Source organism: Protobothrops mucrosquamatus, unplaced genomic scaffold (assembly GCF_001527695.2).
Source record: "Protobothrops mucrosquamatus isolate PMUCROS unplaced genomic scaffold, P.Mucros_1.0 scaffold3157, whole genome shotgun sequence".
Lineage (NCBI taxonomy): Eukaryota > Metazoa > Chordata > Lepidosauria > Squamata > Viperidae > Protobothrops > Protobothrops mucrosquamatus.
Genome location: NW_015389157.1, coordinates 26445 through 45479, shown reverse-complemented (window position 1 = coordinate 45479; position 19035 = coordinate 26445). Strand labels below are relative to the sequence as shown.

The following is a 19035-nucleotide window of genomic DNA, read 5'->3' as shown; positions in this document are numbered from 1 at the left end:
CCCAATCTTTTGGGCACCAGGGACCGGTTCCATGGAGAGAGGTTTTTCCGCGGACCTGAGGGTGTGTAGTTTTGTGTGCTGCCTGCATCTCATGGATGTTTGTACGGACCGGTTGCTGGAATGCCGTAGCCCAGTACTGGTCCACGGACCGGGGGTAGGGGACCCCTGTCCTGTATCATTTCAGACAAATGGTTGTTCAATCATTTGTCAGGGAACAATGCACAGTTTTCATACTGACATCATAGGAGGAACTACAGACATGCAAAATGTTTCGGATTTGAGCAAGCTTGAATTTGAAGTATTTTGAGCACGAAATCATTCTTTCAAAAATAAAAAAGGATCAATTTCCAACTTCAAGCCCTGCTCTGTGTGCAAAATATGTGTTTCCAAAATGGTCTGCCTCAATCTTGGAACAAGCTGTTTTTGCTCCAAACAGGCCATAAAAAAGTCAAAGATCATTCTGAATTTAAAGCAGTTTAAATTTAAAACATTTGCATATTTATTGTATATAGCATGTTTATGTGTGTGTTATGTATGTGTACATTTTTGAGAGCAAGCAACAGAATTTCATTTTTAATATGCGCTAGTGTGCCCACAGTAAAAAAAAAATGACAATAAAGGTTATCTGAGCTGATATTTACGGTTATGAAATACAGACATCCAAGTAGATAAATTATTTTTTATTACTGGTGGAATTTATGTGATAAGTACCGTTTGTAATAAAATACTACTACTACTCATTGAAGATTGTACTATATTGTAGGCAACTGTATAGCTGTCCTTTGGTACCCCATGCCCTAGCAACTGTACCTCTAGACTATAGATAACCCTTGACTTATAACCATTTGTTTAGTGATTGTTCAAAGTCACAATGGCACTGAAAAAAAGTGACTTATGAACATTTTTCACTTACAACCCATAGTCACATGACCAAAATTTGGATGCTGGGTAACTGGCTCATATGTCAAATGCCGGGGAAAGCAAAAGATGCAGGTAGTTCAAATGAGTATAAAGATTTATTACAAGCTTAAGTTCTCCACAAGAATCTGACCAACGGTCAAGAGAAATGAGCAGGAGATAAGAAAGGCATTCAAGGCAGGCTGGGTTTAGTTCTTTTACAGGCATGCAGGAAATCGAGACTTATGACATGTTTGACTCCTCCCGTGGGCTCATCCTGGTCATCTCCTACATCATATTTATGACAGTTGCAGTCACCTGGAGTCATGTGATCCCCTTTTGCAACTTACCTGACAAGCAAAGTCAATGAAGCCAGATTCATTTAACAACCATATTAAGAACTGCAGTGGTTCACTTAACAGCGGTGGCAAGAACAGTTGTAAAATGGGGCAAAACTCATTTCACAATTGTCTTCCTTAGCAACAGAAATTTTGGGCTCAATTGGGGTTGTAAGTTGAGGATTACCTGTAAAACACATTTGTAAACTGACACTATTCACTGGATCAGCCTTGGAGATGATTGAGATTGTAGTTCATGTAAAATGGAACTACCTCATTCCAGACTGGTTTATGATGGCCTATGGATTCTTTCCTTGCCATCTATAAAATCCAAAACATTAGAAAAAAGGGGTAGAAATATTGGTTTGAACGAATAGTTCCCCAGTTCCAGAAATTAACTGAGCATGGAATTTAAGTGCTAATTCTCTACTGAAAAATCCAACTGCTATCAGGGCCAGGGAACTGGTGACCCAGTAGTTGAAGCTGCATTATTAACGCCACCAACTCTCGCTACCACGGGAAATGAGGAGGGATATTGCGAGTTGTAATTCAGCAACGTCTGGTAAGCCAGAAATTGACCCTCTGATTTGCATGGTTTTTCTCCTCTGTGAACTCGCTGGTGAGCAATAAGGTGCGTCCATTGCCGGAAGTTTTTCCCACACTCCGAGCAGATATAAGGTTTCTCTCCCGTGTGGATCCTCTGATGTCGAGTCAGGTGTATCCGTTGAGTAAAGTTCTTTCCACATTCAGTGCAAGCAAATGGCTTCTCCCCAGAATGGATTCTCAGGTGTAAAGTGAGAGTACTGCTATAAGCAAAGCTTTTAGCACACTCGGAGCACTTATACGGCTTGTCATCCGCGTGAGATTTCTGATGATATGACAGACCGCTATTCTGAGAGAAACTCTTGCCGCACTCTAAACATATGTATGGTTTTTCCAACGTATGCCCTTTCTGATGCGTCGTAAGACTTGTCCACTGCCTGAAGTGTTTCCCACAGTCCGGGCACTCGTACGGTTTTTCTCCAGTGTGGATTCTCTGGTGTCGAGTTAGGTGTATCCGCTGAGTGAAGCTCTTACCACATTCCGAGCAAGCAAACGGTTTCTCCCCAGTATGGATCCTCTGGTGTAATACAAGGGTGCTGGCACACGTGAAGGTCTTTTCGCACTGAGAGCACTTATATGGTTTTTCCCCCGCATGAGTCCTCTGATGATAAGACAGACTGCTACTCTGACAGAAGCCCTTTCCACATTCCGAGCATTTGTAGGGTTTCTCCTCCGTATGTAGCCGCTGATGCGTGTTCAGGTTTGTCCACTGGCTGAAACTTCTCCCACAATCGGCACACGTGTACGGTTTCTCCCCTGTATGGATCCTTCGGTGGGAGGAGAGGGTGCTACTGTGGTTGAAGCTCTTTCCACACTCTGTGCACTTAAATGGCTTCTCGACCGTGTGGATTCGTTTATGTTTAGTGAGGTTGCTATTATCAATGAAGCGCTTCCCGCACTCAGGACATTTAAACGGCTTCTCTCCCGAGTGGGTCCTCTGATGGCCAATCAGGTGATGACTCCGATTGAAGCTCTTTCGGCAGTCCGAGCACTGAAACGGCTTCTCCCCTGTGTGGATTCGCTGATGTACCATGAGGTGCATCTTGTCTTTGAAACCCTTCCCGCACTCCAAACACTTGCACAGCCTCTCCGATTCCAGGACTTTGCTTGGGGTTGCAGGGCTGGAGATCTCAGCCAATAGTTTTCCACAAGAAGAGGTGAATTCCCCAGTCTTTCCGGCCAGAACTTGGTTGTCTCTCTTTCCCGCACAACCTCCTTGCTGCACCTGGAATTCATTAAAGCTCACCATTTCAGGTGAAATGGGTCTTTTTCTTCTTGTCTGATGTGGCAGAGTTTCTCTGCTCTGCTCTTCGCTATTCGTAGTATTCTCTTTTTCGTCACCTGCAAGAACAAAAAGAGAAAGACACCAATGGAGAAAGAGATTCGGGGTGAACTGCAGACGAGACAAACAGGAGACAAAGAGAAATAAGTACTGAACATTAGGTTCTACATGTTGCCACTAACTGCTATCCAGTAAGCCAAGGATAAAACTTGTCAGGTGTATGTATGTATATATGTACTGTGTTTCCTTGAAACTCAACATTATGAAAACCAAGATCATGGCATCCAGCCCTCTCAATTCCTGGCAAATAGATGGGGAAGAAATGGAGGTAGTGACAAATTTTATCTTCCTGGGCTCCAAGATCACCACAGATGGGGACTGCAGCCAAGAAATTAAAAGACGCTTGCTCTTGGAGAGGAAAGCTATGGCAAATCTAGATAGCATACTAAAAAGCAGAGACATCACTCTGCCAACAAAAGTGCATATAGCCAAGGCCCTGGTTTTCCCAGTTGCAATGTATGACTGTGAAAGTTGGACCATAAGAAAGGCTGAGCGCCAAAGAATTGAGGCCTTCGAACTATGGTGCTGGAGAAGACTCCTGCGAGTCCCCTGGACTGCAAGGCAATCAAACCGGTCAGTCCTAGAGGAGATCAACCCTGACTGCTCTTTAGAAGGCCAGATCCTGAAGTTGAAACTCAAATACTTTGGCCACCTAATGAGAAGGAAGGACTCACTGGAGAAGGGCCTAATGTTGGGAAAGATTGAGGGCAATAGAAGAAGGGGACGACAGAGAATGAGGTGGATGGATGGAGTCACTGAAGCAGTAGGCGTGAGCTTAAATGGACTCCAGAAGATGGTAGAGGACAGGAAGGCCTGGAGGAACGTTGTCCATGGGGTCGTGATGGGTCGGACACGACTTCGCAACTAACAACAACAATGTATGTATGTGTTGGTTGGTTGGTTGGCTGGTTGGTTGGTTGGCTGGTTAGTTAGTTGGTTGGTTGATTGGTTGGTTGGCTGGCTGGCTGGCTGGCTGGCTGGCTGGCTAGCTAGCTAGCTAACTAGTTAGTTAGTTAGTTAGTTAGTTAGTTAGTTAGTTAGTTAGTGAGTGAGTGAGTGAGTGAGTGAGTGAGTGAGTGAGTGAGTGAGTGTATGGCAATGGTATAATAGCCAGGAGATTATAGTGTTAATACAAAGTAGTTTCTTGGCTGCTTAAGACTGCTAGTCTGTTTGGTTCATATTTGTGCACTATCCAGAAGTGCACCAGCGGGGTAAACCATCTCCGCACTCAGAATGGCTCGTAAGTGTTCTGCAGCATCATTCAGGGCTTTTTCTCTCCACTGATGTCGCTTCACGTTCAGGTGTCACATTCGAGTAGGTCTAGCACCGATTGAGTTCGTACTTCTGCACGAAGCACCATTATTTTTTCCTACCGAAGTGATACCTATTTATCTACTTGCACGTGGCAGGCTTTCGAATTGCTAGGTTGGCAGAATTCGAGGCAAGTGACGGGAGTTCACCCTGTCACGCCGTGCTAGGACTCAGACTGCTGGAGCACAGGCTTCTCCACAGCGTTTTAAACCACTGAGCCACTGCACCTCACTGTATGTGTATGTGTGTGTATGCAGGTCACCACACACGCCAACTGATTTTGCAACTGGGCAAGAATATCACAGATTTCAGTAAGATCCTCTTTCGGCTAGTCTTGGAATAAGATAACACCTCGGAAATTGCAAGAACAATTTTTCCCAGCCTGGTTTATGATGAGTTAATTCAGGCTGAATCTCTTTGAAGGATTGCAAATGTTTCTGTCCAGATTTCTTACCACCTAAGCTGAGTTGCTGTTTATGAGACAAACTATGAACTGTGATTCGTTCCAGCTCCTGATTGTTTATATCGAATGTCTCATCCATTTTTTTTCCCAGCCTTCCCCCAAAATCTTACACCTCCCCACCCAAGTTACCTGATTCACCAGGATCCCACCGGCCAACGGATAAATTGCCTCTAAAATTGTCTTCTTCTTCCTTGAAGCCTTCAGCTGGCAAATCTTCATCTATCCTGGAGTTCTGGTCCGATCCCAGAGCCAGAAGTATTTCTTTGACAGAAAAATCAAAGGAAATACATTACTATTACACATAACCAATACCTCAGGGGCTGCCATAAAGAAGAGGGAGTCAAGCTATTTTCCAAAACGCCTGAAGGCAGGACAAGAAGCAACAGGTGTAAACTAATCAAGGAGAGAAGCAACCTAGAACTAAGGAGAAACTTCCTGACAGTGAGAACAATTAACCAGTGGAACAACCTGCCTCCAGAAGCGGTGAATGGTCCAACACTGGAAGTTTTCAAGAAGAGACTGGACAGCCATTTGTCCAAAATGGTATAGGGTTTCCTGCCTGAGCAGGGGGTTGGACTAGATGACCTCCAAGATCCCTTCCAACTTTACTACTACTACTACTACTACTACTACTACTACTACTACTACTACTACTACTACTACTATTATTATTATTATTATTATTATTATTATTATTATTATTATTATTAAAAAGGGCTATACATTTATAAAAGTGCTATGCATTTCTAGCTCTTGGGTGGTAAAAGCATGAAAGGAACAAACAAAAAGGTATATAAATCCTTCCCTTCCCCACCATCCAGTCAGAGCTGAAGAAGCTTATTGGATGAGAAGTGAAATGCCTTCCAAGAAAAACAAGGAAGTCCAGTTTCCTCCTGAAAAAAAGCACGTTTGGAAGAAAGTTGCAAATGTCGATTATTGATCACAGGGCACCGTGAATGGGTGTGAATGGGTTGCCAAGTGTGAACAGGTTGCCAAACTCCGAGATTGCCCATCAGGCAACTGTGAGGTTGACAGGACAGTCAGAACTCTGGGAACAAGTTCTAACTACCATTCCTTCAGTTCAGTCAACGCTTTGACAGTTCCTACATGGTGCTGGAGAAGACTCCTGCGAGTCCCCTTGGCTGCAAGGTGATCAAACCGGTCAGTCCTAGAGGAGATCAACCCTGACTCCTTTTTAGAAGGCCAGATCCTGAAGTTGAAACTCAAATACTTTGGCCACCTAATGAGAAGGAAGGACTCACTGGAGAAGAGCCTGATGCTGGGAAAGATGGAGGGCAATAGAAGAAGGGGACGGATGGAGTCACTGAAGCAGTAGGCGTGAGCTTAAATGGACTCCAAAGATGGCAGAGGACAGGAAGGCCTGGAGGAACGTTGTCCATGGGGTCGCAATGGGTCGGACACGACTTCGCAACTAACAACAACAACATGAAGGTCGTATGTCAAGGACCAACTGGGAGTATCAATGCATTCTCTACAGCCCCATTACACAATTTAACAAGGGTGAACTAGAGATGTAAAATTTCCGGAAAGGTTGAAGCAGTGAGAAAAAAAATGTGTTTTTTTCCCTCTGGTTTTTTTGGGGACAAAAATGGAAATTTTGGACTAATTGAAAAAAAAAAGTTCAGCGTGGAGTAGTTTTACAAATTGCATGAAAAGCGGTGTATATAAAAGTATTAAGCTTGCAATAAAACAGATAACCACTCTCCCCCTCAAAAGCAAGCAAAAAAAAAAACAAGGATCAACATGCAAACTTAAAGTGGAGCCTTTTCCCTACAGTGCCCCCTTGTGGCACAAATGCATATTTCTCTTGTTTGAGAACTGCATTGGGAAGTGCAGTGTTTGTGACTTGAATTGTATTCCAGCTAAGACAGCTAACACAGGAATTCTGGGAGTTGAAGTCCACGAGTCATAAAAGAGCCAAGGTGGCCTACCCCTAAGAGAACTTGCATTTATTAAAAACTTTACAAAACGTCTCAGAAATCTTTCATTCAGGTCTTCATGTTATATAGTTTGAATACCATGTCATAGATATGCTATTTATCATTGGAAAAGAACATATTACATATTCCTCTCTTTCTTCTTCTTCAATTTTTGCAGGAAAAAACAGCTTTGGGGGGGGAAGCGGGGAAAAGGCTTGTTTTTTTTTCCCTGAGTTTTTTTGGGGTTTTTTCCCATCTCTGGGTTAACCCGATCGATTATGTCAAACCCTGTCCATCACATGAAATGCTATACCCTACTCAGTAGTACAATTAGGTCTCTATCTAATCAAGTGCCTTTTTGCTGTTATAACCAACCAAATTAAAATAATCAGCATGCACAAATGACATCAATGCAAGCTGATGCCAATATAGTAACTGTGATCGTTGTTTCAAAGGGACAAATTTGATTCATGGAATGTATACACCTGAGCACAGAAAAAAAAATTACACATGATTCTTTCTGAAGAAATATGCAAACCAATTCCACCCCCTCAGAATTCAGAATTAGAATAGAGCTGGAAGGGACCTTGGAGGTCTTCTAGTCCAGCCCCCTGCTCAAGCAAGGGATCCTATCCAATTTCAGACAAATGACTGTCCAGTCTCTTCTTAAAAACCTCCAGTGATGAAGCACCCACAACTTCTGATGGCAAGCTGTTCCACTGGTTAATTGTTCTAGTTGTCAGGGAATTTCTCCTTAGTTCTAGGTCAGTGATGGCGAACCTTTTAGAGACCGAGTGCCCAAAAACTGGCCCTGCCCCGCTCCACCTCCCTGCTCTGCCCCCGCTCTGCCCCCCCATCCCCCACTCCACCTGCCCACACGACCACTCACCGCCTCCAGGGCCCGCCGATCACCCAGGCAGCTCAGCAACGCTATGGCGGCCATACCCTCTACCCACGCCCTGCAGCATCAACTGCATGATGGGGTGTGAGGGCAGAGTCTTGTCTATGTTGCCTGGCTGCCATGTCCTTGGCTGTGCTGCTCCATGTGGGCCATGCTCGAGGGCGACTCTCCTTCAGGGGGGCTGCTGGAGAGGAGGGGGTCATGGGGGGAGGCAAGGCTGGGGCAACGGCACGTGTGCCCACAGAGAGTACTCCGAGTGCCGCCTCTGGCACCCGTGCCATAGGTTCGCCACCATTGTTCTAGGTTCTTTCTCTCCTTGATTAGTTTCCATCTGTTGCTTCTTGTCCTGCCCTCTGGTGCTTTGGAAAATAAACTAACCCACTCTTCTTTGTGGCAGCCTCTCAAATACTGGAATACTGCTATCATTGCATGGAAAGGGCTGTGATCATATGACTGCAGCCACCATTTTTTAAAATCCCGTCTGCAGTCAATCCTAATTTATATGTTGAGATTCCCGAAAGAGTACAGAGAAGAGCAACAAAGATGATCAGGGGACTGGAGGCTAAAACATATGAAGAATGGTTGCAGGAATTGGATATAACAATAATAATAATAATAATAATAATAATAATAATAATAATAATAATAATAATAATAATAATAATAATAATAATAATAATANCTTTGGAAAATAGCTTGACTCCCTCTTCTTTATGGCAGCCCCTGTCTAGTTTAATTAGAAGAAGGACGAAGGGTGACACGATAGCAGTGTTCCAGTATTTGAGGGGGTCGTCACAAAAAAGCAGGGGGTCAACCTATTCTCCAAAGCATCTGAAGGCAGGACAAAAAGCAATGGATGGAAACTAATCAAGGAGAGACCCAACCTAGAACTTAGGAGAAATTTCCTGACATTTAGAACAAATTGCCTCCAGAAGTGGGTGCTCCAACATGAGATTGGACAACCATTTGTCTGAAATGGGATAGGTTTTCCTGCCTGAGCAGGGGGTTGGACTAGAACAGACATGTCAAACACAAGGCCCGGGGGCCGGATGCAGGCCGCAAACTGGTTTCATGTGGCCCACGAAGCCATCCTGGAAACAGTGAGGGAACGGCCCCTGCTGCCTTGGCCCTGGCCCAGACCAACCGGGAGCCAATGTACAATTTTGTGGTGGCCATCTTGGCACTTGCCCCAGTGGACCATGCCTTGGCACTTGCCCTGGTCCCACCCCCTTCTGCCAGAGACCCTCAGATCTGTCCCACTCCTGCCCAGGCCCCCACTGGCACCCTTGACGTGAATGATGTAGAACTGGCCACGCCCACCCAGTAGGCCACACCCACTCCATCCACGCCCACCCAGTAGGTTGCACCCACTCTGGCCATACCCACCCGGCCCCCCAAGGGCAACCGCAATGCTGATGCGGCCCTCAGTGAAATTGAGTTTGACACCCCTGGACTAGAAGACCTCCAAGGTCCCTTCCAACTCTGTTATCTTGTTATATCCTGTTTTTCTACGAGGGATGTAAAGGTGAAATAAACGAATGACAGTCTCTTGTAAGGTATAATGTCTAGCTTAGGGATCCTTAAAATCAAGTAAAGGAGGAAAGGATCCTTACCCAAGGAAGCCAGCGTCTTCCAAATCTCCTCTAGGACTTCTCGGTGTAAAACTCTTTGATCTGCATTCAGCAACATCCACTCGTCTTCTGTAAAACGCACAGCCACCTCTTCGAAGATTGCCAGAGCCTGATCAAAGAAGTAGGCACAACTTATTTTCCAAAGCACCAGAAGGCAGGACAAGAAACAACGGATGGAAACTAATCAAGGAGAGAAGCCAACCTGGAATTTAAGGAGAAACTTCCTGACAGTGAGGGACAATTAAACAGCGGAACAGCTTTTGCCTTCAGAAGTTGTGGGCGTTTCATCACGAGAGGTTTTTAAGAAGAGGCTGGAGAATCACTTGTGTGAAATGTTCTAGGGCAGGGGTAGGCAACCTTGGCTCTTTTATGACTCATGGACTTCAATTCCCAGAATTCCTGAGCCAGTTCATCACTGGAGGTTTTTAAGAAGAGGCTGGAGAATCACTTGTGTGAAATGTTCTAGGGCAGGGGTAGGCAACCTTGGCTCTTTCATGACGCATGGACTTCAACTCCCAGAATTCCTGAGCCAGCCATGGCTGGCTCAGGAATTCTGGGAGTTGAAGTCCATGAGTCATAAAAGAGCCAAGGTTGCCTACCCCTGTTCTAGGGTCTCCTGCTTGAGCAGAGGGCTGGACTAGAAGACCTCCGGGGTCCCTTCCAGCTCTATTCTGATTGAGTGATCCACAATCAAGAGTCCTGCAGTTGAGCAAACCTTTCCAAAGTTGTATTTGCACAACAAGCTGAACTGGATCCATGGCAACGTACTCTGGATCTTTACTTCCTCTTCTGACCTCCAACTTCCGGCACTTTTACACCGATATATTTAGAAATGACACATAGCAAGTCGCAATTCACCCTAAAGCAGCGGAGAGAAACCAGAGTGACAGACAAGCAGCTTCACCTCCCTGCAGAAACGTTTCTGGGATGTTTTCCGACATCCGCACGGGCCTCGAGTTGCCTACTCCACGTTTACTCGGAGCTTACAACATAAGACATCCCAGAGGAGGCCCGTTTCAGAGATCCCACTCAAGAATCCGGGAAAGGGGACACCCGCGGGGGGGCTTTCTGTCTCTCGGATGCAGAAGTGGCCGGCTGCCTCTCCGCTTCCCCCCCCCCCTACCTGATCGGGCTCCCCCGCAGCCCTTTCCACCCCTCCAGGGGAAGACCTGGCCTGGACCAGCGGCATCATCATCATCATCCCCTCTGGAGCCGTGCTCGGTTTTTTCGATCGCGGACCGGTCCCCCAAGCGCGCAACGCTCTTCCCGGGCGTGGGAAAATCCGGGCTGCCTTTCCCACGGAGGGGGCGGGACGACTCCCCTCGCCGCCTTTAACCCTGCGCTGGCCGGAGAGCCGGGAGGAGCTTCTCTCCCAGTCTCTTCCTCGGGGATACAGCCTGCAAAGGCGAGGATGCCGCCTTCCCACACCCGGCACTCTATTGCGGATGGGGGGCGGGGGGGCGGGGGGGCGGGGGGACACCTGTTCCCATCCTCACGCCCAGTAAATCCATCCTTCCTTCTTCCCCTCCCTTCCCTCCTTTCTTTCTTTCTTTCTTTCTTTCTTTCTTTCTTTCTTTCTTTCCTCCTTCCTTCCTTTTCTTTTTCCCTTCCCTTCCCTCCTTCTTCCTTCCTTCCTTCCTTCCTTCCTCTTTTTCCCCTCCCTTCCCTCTTTTTTTCTTTCTTTTTCTTTCTTTCCTTCCTTCCTTCCTTTTTCCCCTCCCCTCCCTTCCCTTCCCTTTCTTTCTTTTTCTTTCTTTCCTTCCTTCCTTCCTTCCTTCGTTTTTCCCCTCCCTTCCCTTCCCTGCTCTTTCTTTCTTTCTTTCTTTTTCTTCCTTCCTTCCTTCCTTTTTCCCCTCCCTTCTCTCTTTTTTTTTTCTTTCTTTCTTTCTTTCTTTCTTTCTTTCTTTCTTTCTCTTTCTTTCTTTCTTTCTTTCTTTTCCTTCCTTTCTTCCTTCCTTCCTTCCTTCGCCTGACTAGATAACATCAAGTGCTAGTTGCAACCTAGCACTGATGTTGTTACCTAGTTTGGTTAATGAAAGGTCTGCAAGAACGCAAGCTGCGAGCTCAGACAACACCGAGGGCCCCTCATTTCAACCCTGAGCTACAAATATTCTCCTTTATTAATAGTCTCCTTTATTGATAGCTCCCCCCCCCAAAGGCTGGAATAGTTGAAGAAATATCAACTGGAAAGCGCCCTTTAAAAAAAGAAGGGGGGACTTTTGGAGTCTCCACTCAAGGGTTAAGGAAAGCGAGTCTGGAAGCCTAGAGGGACCACGGAGGAGGAGGAGGAGGAGGTCGCGCCCCCTCACTGGGAATGAAGCTTTTGCGGTTCCATTCGCGGGGTGCGCGGGTCGAGGGACGCCGGGGCTGCTAACCGCCCTTGAAGGCCGCAGAGCTCAAGAGGCGAGGCTGGCGGATTTAGGTGGTAGAAGCCAGGCGACTGAGGAAACTCCGGAGCTTAATCCGTTGTTGTTGCCGTTCAGTCGTGTCCGACTCTGCGCTACCCCATGGACCAGGAGGGGTCTCCAAACATGGCCACTTTAAGACTTGTGGACTTCAACTCCCAGGATTCCTGAGCCAGCATAGCTGGCTGGGGAATCTTGGGAGTTGAAGTCCACAAGTCTTAAAAGTGGCCTCGTTTGACCGTGGATTGTAACCTCTGCAAAAGACATCCGTTCAGCCTTGGGCTCAACACAACGTCAACACGTTTTGCCAATAAATTCAAAATGATTTTTAAAAAATTTGTAATGTTGAAAAAGATTTTTTCACTTGCTCAAATTCATAGCCCTGAATCACAACTCAATAGTTCCTGTTTTATTTATTCATCATACACCACCCATCTCCCCTAAATGACTCCTGGCATTTTAGAATTAATTACAATTTTCTTCTTTGCCAATGAATTGATGCCTATGATGTAAAGACAGGCCGGATATTTTATTAGGTTTATGAACAACTTTTCACAAGCTTACAACCTTTAAAGAATAATACTGTAAAAAAAAAAGAGTTACCTAATTTAAAACAATCAAGTACAAAAATATAAATAATAGATAAGCTTCAACTTTCCTAATCCTAGAATGATGCTGGTTGGGAACTCTAATTCCAATTTATCTGGGGGAGCATCAGATTAGGGGACACAAAGATCTGGATGAAGGCATAACCAAACACAGTGGTGATGTTTGTATGAATATCAGTGTGGGAAGTCAGCCCCCCCCCCCGAGAAGGAAATATTAAAAGGGCAAAATATTATATTTCCTCAAAGGATCTTAAAGAGGCAGAAAAGCATGCCCAGTTTTCTTAATAGCCCCAAGTCTCCTCCCCCAGGCAGAAACCAGCTCTGTAGAAATGCAGATATAAATAATCCAGGAAGGTAGGAAGCCTCCAGCTAGAAGCTTAGGAAGACAAAGACATCTAAAATCTACATACCCCACCCAAACTCTTAGACAGGACATAATAGGATTAACCCACAGATGCCAAAGGGCACACTCAGACTCAGGTCAAACTTCATGCCACAGGAACAACTCCAAACAAAAGGCTCAAGATGGTATAAAAACCCACTCCCTACATATGCTTGCTCTCTTTTCCTCCAGAGCCATCTTTCTGTCTAGCTCTCCTCTTCAATAAACTGCAACCTTCTTTCTAAAGCAGTCGCCATGCTGTTTATTCCCGGCTTGGACTGAACCATGATGAAGACTTTTCTTTCAACACCAGCTAAGGTGACTGTTGGTCAATCCTTCTCTTTCAGCTTCCGGTTGAATCACCGGCGCCGATGGCAGCTTCTCTGCAGGCTGTCCTCCCCGAAGAAATGTGAGCCATGGGAAACAGCGTACAACAGCTGTCCCGCGGCTCGGAATCCTCTCCCCCGGGCAAAGGGGGAGAGGTGAGTTTCCCTCGTAGGGGTAGAGCTCTCTAGCCCCCATACTTTTAAAGTGGTGGAGGTGAAGGTGAGCTTCCCCGGAGCTAGGGACTTCTCCATTCTTCGGGCTACCTTCGTTCGAATGTTTGTCCGAAGCTAGACGCGGATTCAATCTCTGCCTTCAAGGAGAGCGTGAGTGTACTTTTACAGGCAGACAGAGTTGCCAGGAAGATCTGACTGGGACTTTTATTGAAACTTTAACTCTAAAATTATAGAATCTTCTTCTGTTTTTTTTTATTTGAACTTGAAGAGTAAAGAATATGGCTGCGGAAGGGTGTTTCTTTTTTCCTCCGCTGTGAATTCATATGAAACTTTCACTTTTCAGAAACTTTCTCCTGGACTTTCTATTAGCTACATTGTGTTGACTGAATAGGGTTTTTTTTGCCTCTATTGTTGCTGGGCGCTTTTATAAAACTTTATAGTATTTTTAAAAGACTTTTATAAGATCTTATATATTAATGAAAATATAAGAAGGAAAAAAAAAGAAGAAAGTAAAATGGCCTCTAAGCGTGGAACTTTTGTTCCTCAAAAGATTATCTCCCCCTCTGTTGTTCAAATACCACAGCAGACTAAATCAAGGAGTCCCCCACCTTCTCCCCCAGCTTCAGCACTTACACTGGAAGATATTCAGGATGTAATTAAGGATGCATTAAAGGACAATGCAAGACAAATGAGAGTAGAAATGGAAGAATTGTTTGAAAAGAAACTTGAAGAGAAACTTGAAGAGAAGAATGTAGAGATGAGAGAAGACATACTGTTAGCATTGCAAGGCTTAGCTGGGTATGCAGAACGTATTGAAGGAAGGGTGGATGAAGTGGAGGAAAATCTTGAATGTTTGGATTTTAGAATGGAAAAAGTGGAGGAGAATGTGGATTCAATTCAGAATGAGGTCATTTTGTCACAATATAGGGAAATGGAATACGCAGTGAGAATAAGAGGGCTGAAAGAAAATGCTCAAGAGAAATTGGAGGAAATTGCAGCAGATCTGGCTGGGGTCTTGTTCTGCCAACCTGAAGAAATTATGAGAGATGTTGAAAAATTTTTTAGAGTTAACTCATGGGTTGCAAGACAGAAGAACCTTCCAAGAGATGTTGTCATTTATTTTTCTAGGAAGTCTACTCGTAATCAAATTATTCAAGCTTTTTACAATCAAAAATTTCAAGTACTAGGTCAAGATGTTATAATTTTGAAGGAGATACCATCTAAAATACTTAAAAGAAGGAAGGATTTTGCCTTCTTGGCTGAAGAATTGAAGAAGCGACAAATTCAATTTAGATGGGAGATACCTATTGGGATAATGGTCATTTATATGGGAACCCACTATAGACTCAATACTGTTGCAAAGGCAAGGGATTTTTATATCTCTACTTTGAAAGCGGGTTCACCACCATCTTCAGATTCCAGGAAGGAAAGAACCAGAGAAGATAAAATTGTTGAAGGAGCTACATCATCATCAAGTATTAAAGATTCACAAGAACAAGGTCAAGTCAAGCAGCAATCTATGGAAATGAAAGAAGATCCAAAATCACAGAGAATGACTCGTGCAGCTCATAGACGCAAAGAGAGAGAGCAACAACAATTGGAGGTGATACCTACAACACAGCAAGTTATCTCAGAGTCAGTGGGGGGAGCGAGACCGAAAAGATCAGTAATAGCTGATTTGCAAGGAGCATTCCAGAGGCTCGCTGCCACTAAAGATGGCAAAGTTCCTGACATGGAATGTTAATGGTTTGAATTCTCCACAGAAAAGAAAATATTTTATTATTTGAAACAACATAAAAATGATGTTATTTGTTTGCAAGAAACTCATATTACAGCTAAGGATCAAAAATATTTGATTAATCCAAGATTGGGTACACATTTTATAGCGCCCGCACCTCAGAAGAGAGGTGGGGTAGTTATTTATGTTAAGAGTGAGTTGCTGCCTAATTTGATTGAATCTGATTTGGAAGGAAGATATGTTTTTTATTGATATACTACTGAATGGGAAAAAATGTTTGATTGTTGGATTGTACGCACCAAATCAACAGCAGAAACAGTTTTACAAATTGCTACATCGGAAACTAAATCAAATGGATTATAATTCGGTTATTATGATGGGAGATTGGAATGGTGTTTTGGATTAAAGAAGAGACAAGAAAGGTTCCTGTAAAACATTTAACTCTTTATTGCCTAAAACTTTTTTTGATTTGAAGGATGAACTGGAATTAAAAGACATTTGGAGAGAGAGAAATATGGAAGAAAGAGATTTTACTTTTTTTTCAGATAGGCATCAATCTTATTCTAGAATTGACTTTTTTTTAATTACTAATGATTTTTCTTCTAGGGTGAAGAATATTAAGATTTTTCCCAGAACATTGTCAGATCATAGTCCTGTATGGATGGAATTATTTGTTGAAGAACGGAATAGAAGAACTTGGAGATTGAATGAAAATTTATTTAGATATGATATTAACTTGCAGAAATGTAGAGACCAATTGAAAGAATTTTTCTTGTTAAATATGTTTAAAGGTACTTCAATTTCAATGGTCTGGGATGCTACTAAAGCATATATGCGAGGTAATTTGATTTATATGAATAATTCTCATAGGCGTACACAAATGCAAAAACGTAAAGAATTAGAGGAGGAAATTAAATTAAAGGAACAGGCTTTTATGTTTAACCCACTGGATAATAATTTGAAAGTATCTTTAAAGGTGCTTAGGGACCAATTCAATATGTTAATAGCAGATCAGACTGCAACTAGTTTAAGGTATATGAAATATAATACATTTTGTAATGCAAATAAACCTGGAAGGTGGTTGGCTTATCATTTAAGAACAAAGCAAAAGTCAAGAAATATAGAGAAAATAGATTATAATGGTAAATTGACATTTCAACAAAATTTGATTAAAAAGACTTTCTTGGATTTTTATTCTAAGTTATATGCTTCTGAAAATATACATTATGAGGATATAGGTAAGTATCTACAGCAGGTACATTTACCTAGATTGTCAGATAGTCAAAAATAAAAAATGAATTGTCTAATCACGTTAGAGGAGATTAAGGTGTCAATTAAGCAATTAAAAGTTGGTAAATCCCCAGGTACAGATGGATTAACAGCAATTTACTATAAGATGTTGTCTGAGGAAATGATAGGACCATTAAAGGAATTGTTTAATAGTATTTTGATGGGTGAAGAAGTACCTCCATCATGGAGAACTGCTTTTATATCTTTAATTCCAAAGGAGGGCCAGGAATTGACACAACCCAAGAATTATAGACCTATATCACTATTGAATACGGATTATAAGATTTTTTCAAAAGTATTGGCAAATAGATTAATGCAAGTGTTACATGAATTGATTCATAGTGACCAGTCCGGATTTATAACTGGAAGATATATGAAATATAATGTAAGACAAATTATTAATTTAATTGAATATTTGGATAAGAATAATCAAATTTCTGCTGCTTTTATTTTTTTGGATGCTGAAAAAGCATTTGATCAATTGGATTGGGGGTTTTTGTTTCGAGTAATAGAAAGAATGAATTTGGGGGATACATTTTTGTCTGCTCTTAAAGCTATTTATCAACAACAATCAGCTCAGATTATAGTTAATGGGGGATTAACAGAATCGTTTAAAATTGGAAAGGGAACTAGACAAGGATGCCCACTATCACCACTATTATTTGTTTTAACAATGGAGATTTTGTTAATCAGAATTCGGGAGTCCTCTATTATAAAGGGAATTAAGGTTAATAAGATAGATTATAGGTTAAGAGCTTTTGCGGATGATTTGGTGTTAACATTAACTCAGCCGTTAGAGGCGGTAATTGATATGATGGAAATTATAGCACAATATGGAAAGGTCTCTGGATTTAAGGTAAATAGTAATAAGACAAAAATATTGCCGAAAAATATGTCTATGGATGATAAAGAGGCATTAGTTATGCATACAGGTTTTGAAATGGTTAAAAAGGTAAAATATTTGGGAGTTTATATAACAGCCTCTAATGCTAAATTGTATAAGAATAATTATGAGTCTTTATGGTTAAAGGTTAAAAAAGATTTAGATGATTGGAAAAAATTACAATTATCATTGCTGGGGAGAATTTCAGCTGTAAAAATGAATGTTCTCCCAAAGTTTCTTTTCTTGTTTCAAATGATTCCTGTTTTAAAAAAAGATGCCAATTTGGAGGAGTGGCAGAGGGGTATTAATAAATTCATTTGGGCGGGCAAAAAGCCAAGAGTTAAGTTTAAGATTATATAAGATGCAAGGGAACGAGGAGGACTTAAAGTTCCTAATTTAAAATTGTATTATGATGCGGTGGTACTGACATGGATTAGTGATTGGTTAAATTTAACAAACAAGAGTATACTCTCTCTTGAAGGATGGGATTTGTTATTTGGCTGGCAGGCATATTTAATATATGATAAAAAGGTGGATACAAATTTTAAGGCTCATATTCTAAGGACTGCTTTATTACGAGTTTGGAAGAAATATTATTATAAATTAAATTATAAAATTCCTATATGGGCAGCTCCAGCACAGGTAATAGAAGGGATATCTAGGGGAGTTAATTTGGACAAAGTTTCTTGTAAGGAATTACTTCGTCCGCTCGGACAAAGTTGGCAACTTAAATCATTAGCAGATTTGAAACAAGAAAATATTGTGTATTCATGGTTTTATTATAATCAATTGTTAATGAGGTGGCGTATGGATCAAAAAGTTGGTATTACTATGCAGGATAAAAACTTGATGAAACAGATTAAAGACCAATCTCAAGCACATATTAAAAGAATTTATAATGTATTGGTGGAATTGCATTCAGAAACAGAATTGGTTAAGGATTGTATGATAAAATGGGCACAAAATATACAAGAACCGATTTTATTGGAAACATGGGAGAAAATTTGGATTAGAAATGTAAAATTTACTCAAGTTCAAAACTTAAGGGAAAATTTTTATAATATGTTTTATAGGTGGCATCTGGATCCACAGAAATGGTCTTGTATGTATTCTAATTTGCAACCTAAGTGCTGGAGATGTGGAAATTTAGATGCAACGTATTTTCATATGTGGTGGACATGTAGGGAGGTTAAGGTATTTTGGATTAAGATTTGGTGGAACATTCAAAATATTTTTAAGAAAAAGATAAAGCTTAAACCACAGATATTTTTGTTGGGTATTTTGGAAGATTTGGATGCAAAAGAAATGGAGTTGATGTTGAATCTTATAACTGCTGCAAGATTATTAATTGCTCAATTTTGGAAAACGAAATGTTTACCTACTATAGAAGATTGGGTATTTAAAGTCTCAAACTTAGCAGAAATGGCCAAGATTTCCGCTTACGTGAAGGATTATTCACAAGAAAGATATATATTGGTTTGGAGAAGATGGATTGATTATATTGAGTTTCCATCAGTACGCTGATGATACTCAGCTGTACATATCCACCGATGCCCTTGACGTGATGACCCGGTGTCTGGAGGCCGTGAGGGTCTGGATGGGGTGAAACAGACTCAGGCTCAACCCTTCCAAGACCGAGTGGCTGTGGCTACCGGCGCCTCGGCATAGTCAGCTGATTCCATCGCTGACTATAGGGGGCGAAACTCTGGCCCCCTCGGATAGGGTACGCAATCTGGGTGTCCTCCTGGATCCACGGCTGACACTGGATGACCAGTTGGCGGCCGTGACCAGGGGGGCGTTCTA

The 19035-nt window shown here is 42.5% G+C and overlaps 1 protein-coding gene across 1 annotated transcript; it reads right to left on the bottom strand.

The window, feature by feature from the left end:
- Positions 1 to 1683: 1683 nt before the first annotated feature.
- LOC107297148 (zinc finger protein OZF-like) lies at positions 1684 to 10615 on the bottom strand. The gene is made up of 5 exons (XM_029286236.1): positions 10550 to 10615; positions 9409 to 9535; positions 5084 to 5215; positions 2234 to 3179; positions 1684 to 2158 (listed from the first exon to the last, which is right to left on the bottom strand). Exons 1-5 carry the CDS (start codon positions 10613 to 10615, stop codon positions 1684 to 1686), a joined length of 1746 nt encoding a protein of 581 aa, XP_029142069.1.
- Between the last annotated feature and the right edge of the window lie 8420 nt (positions 10616 to 19035).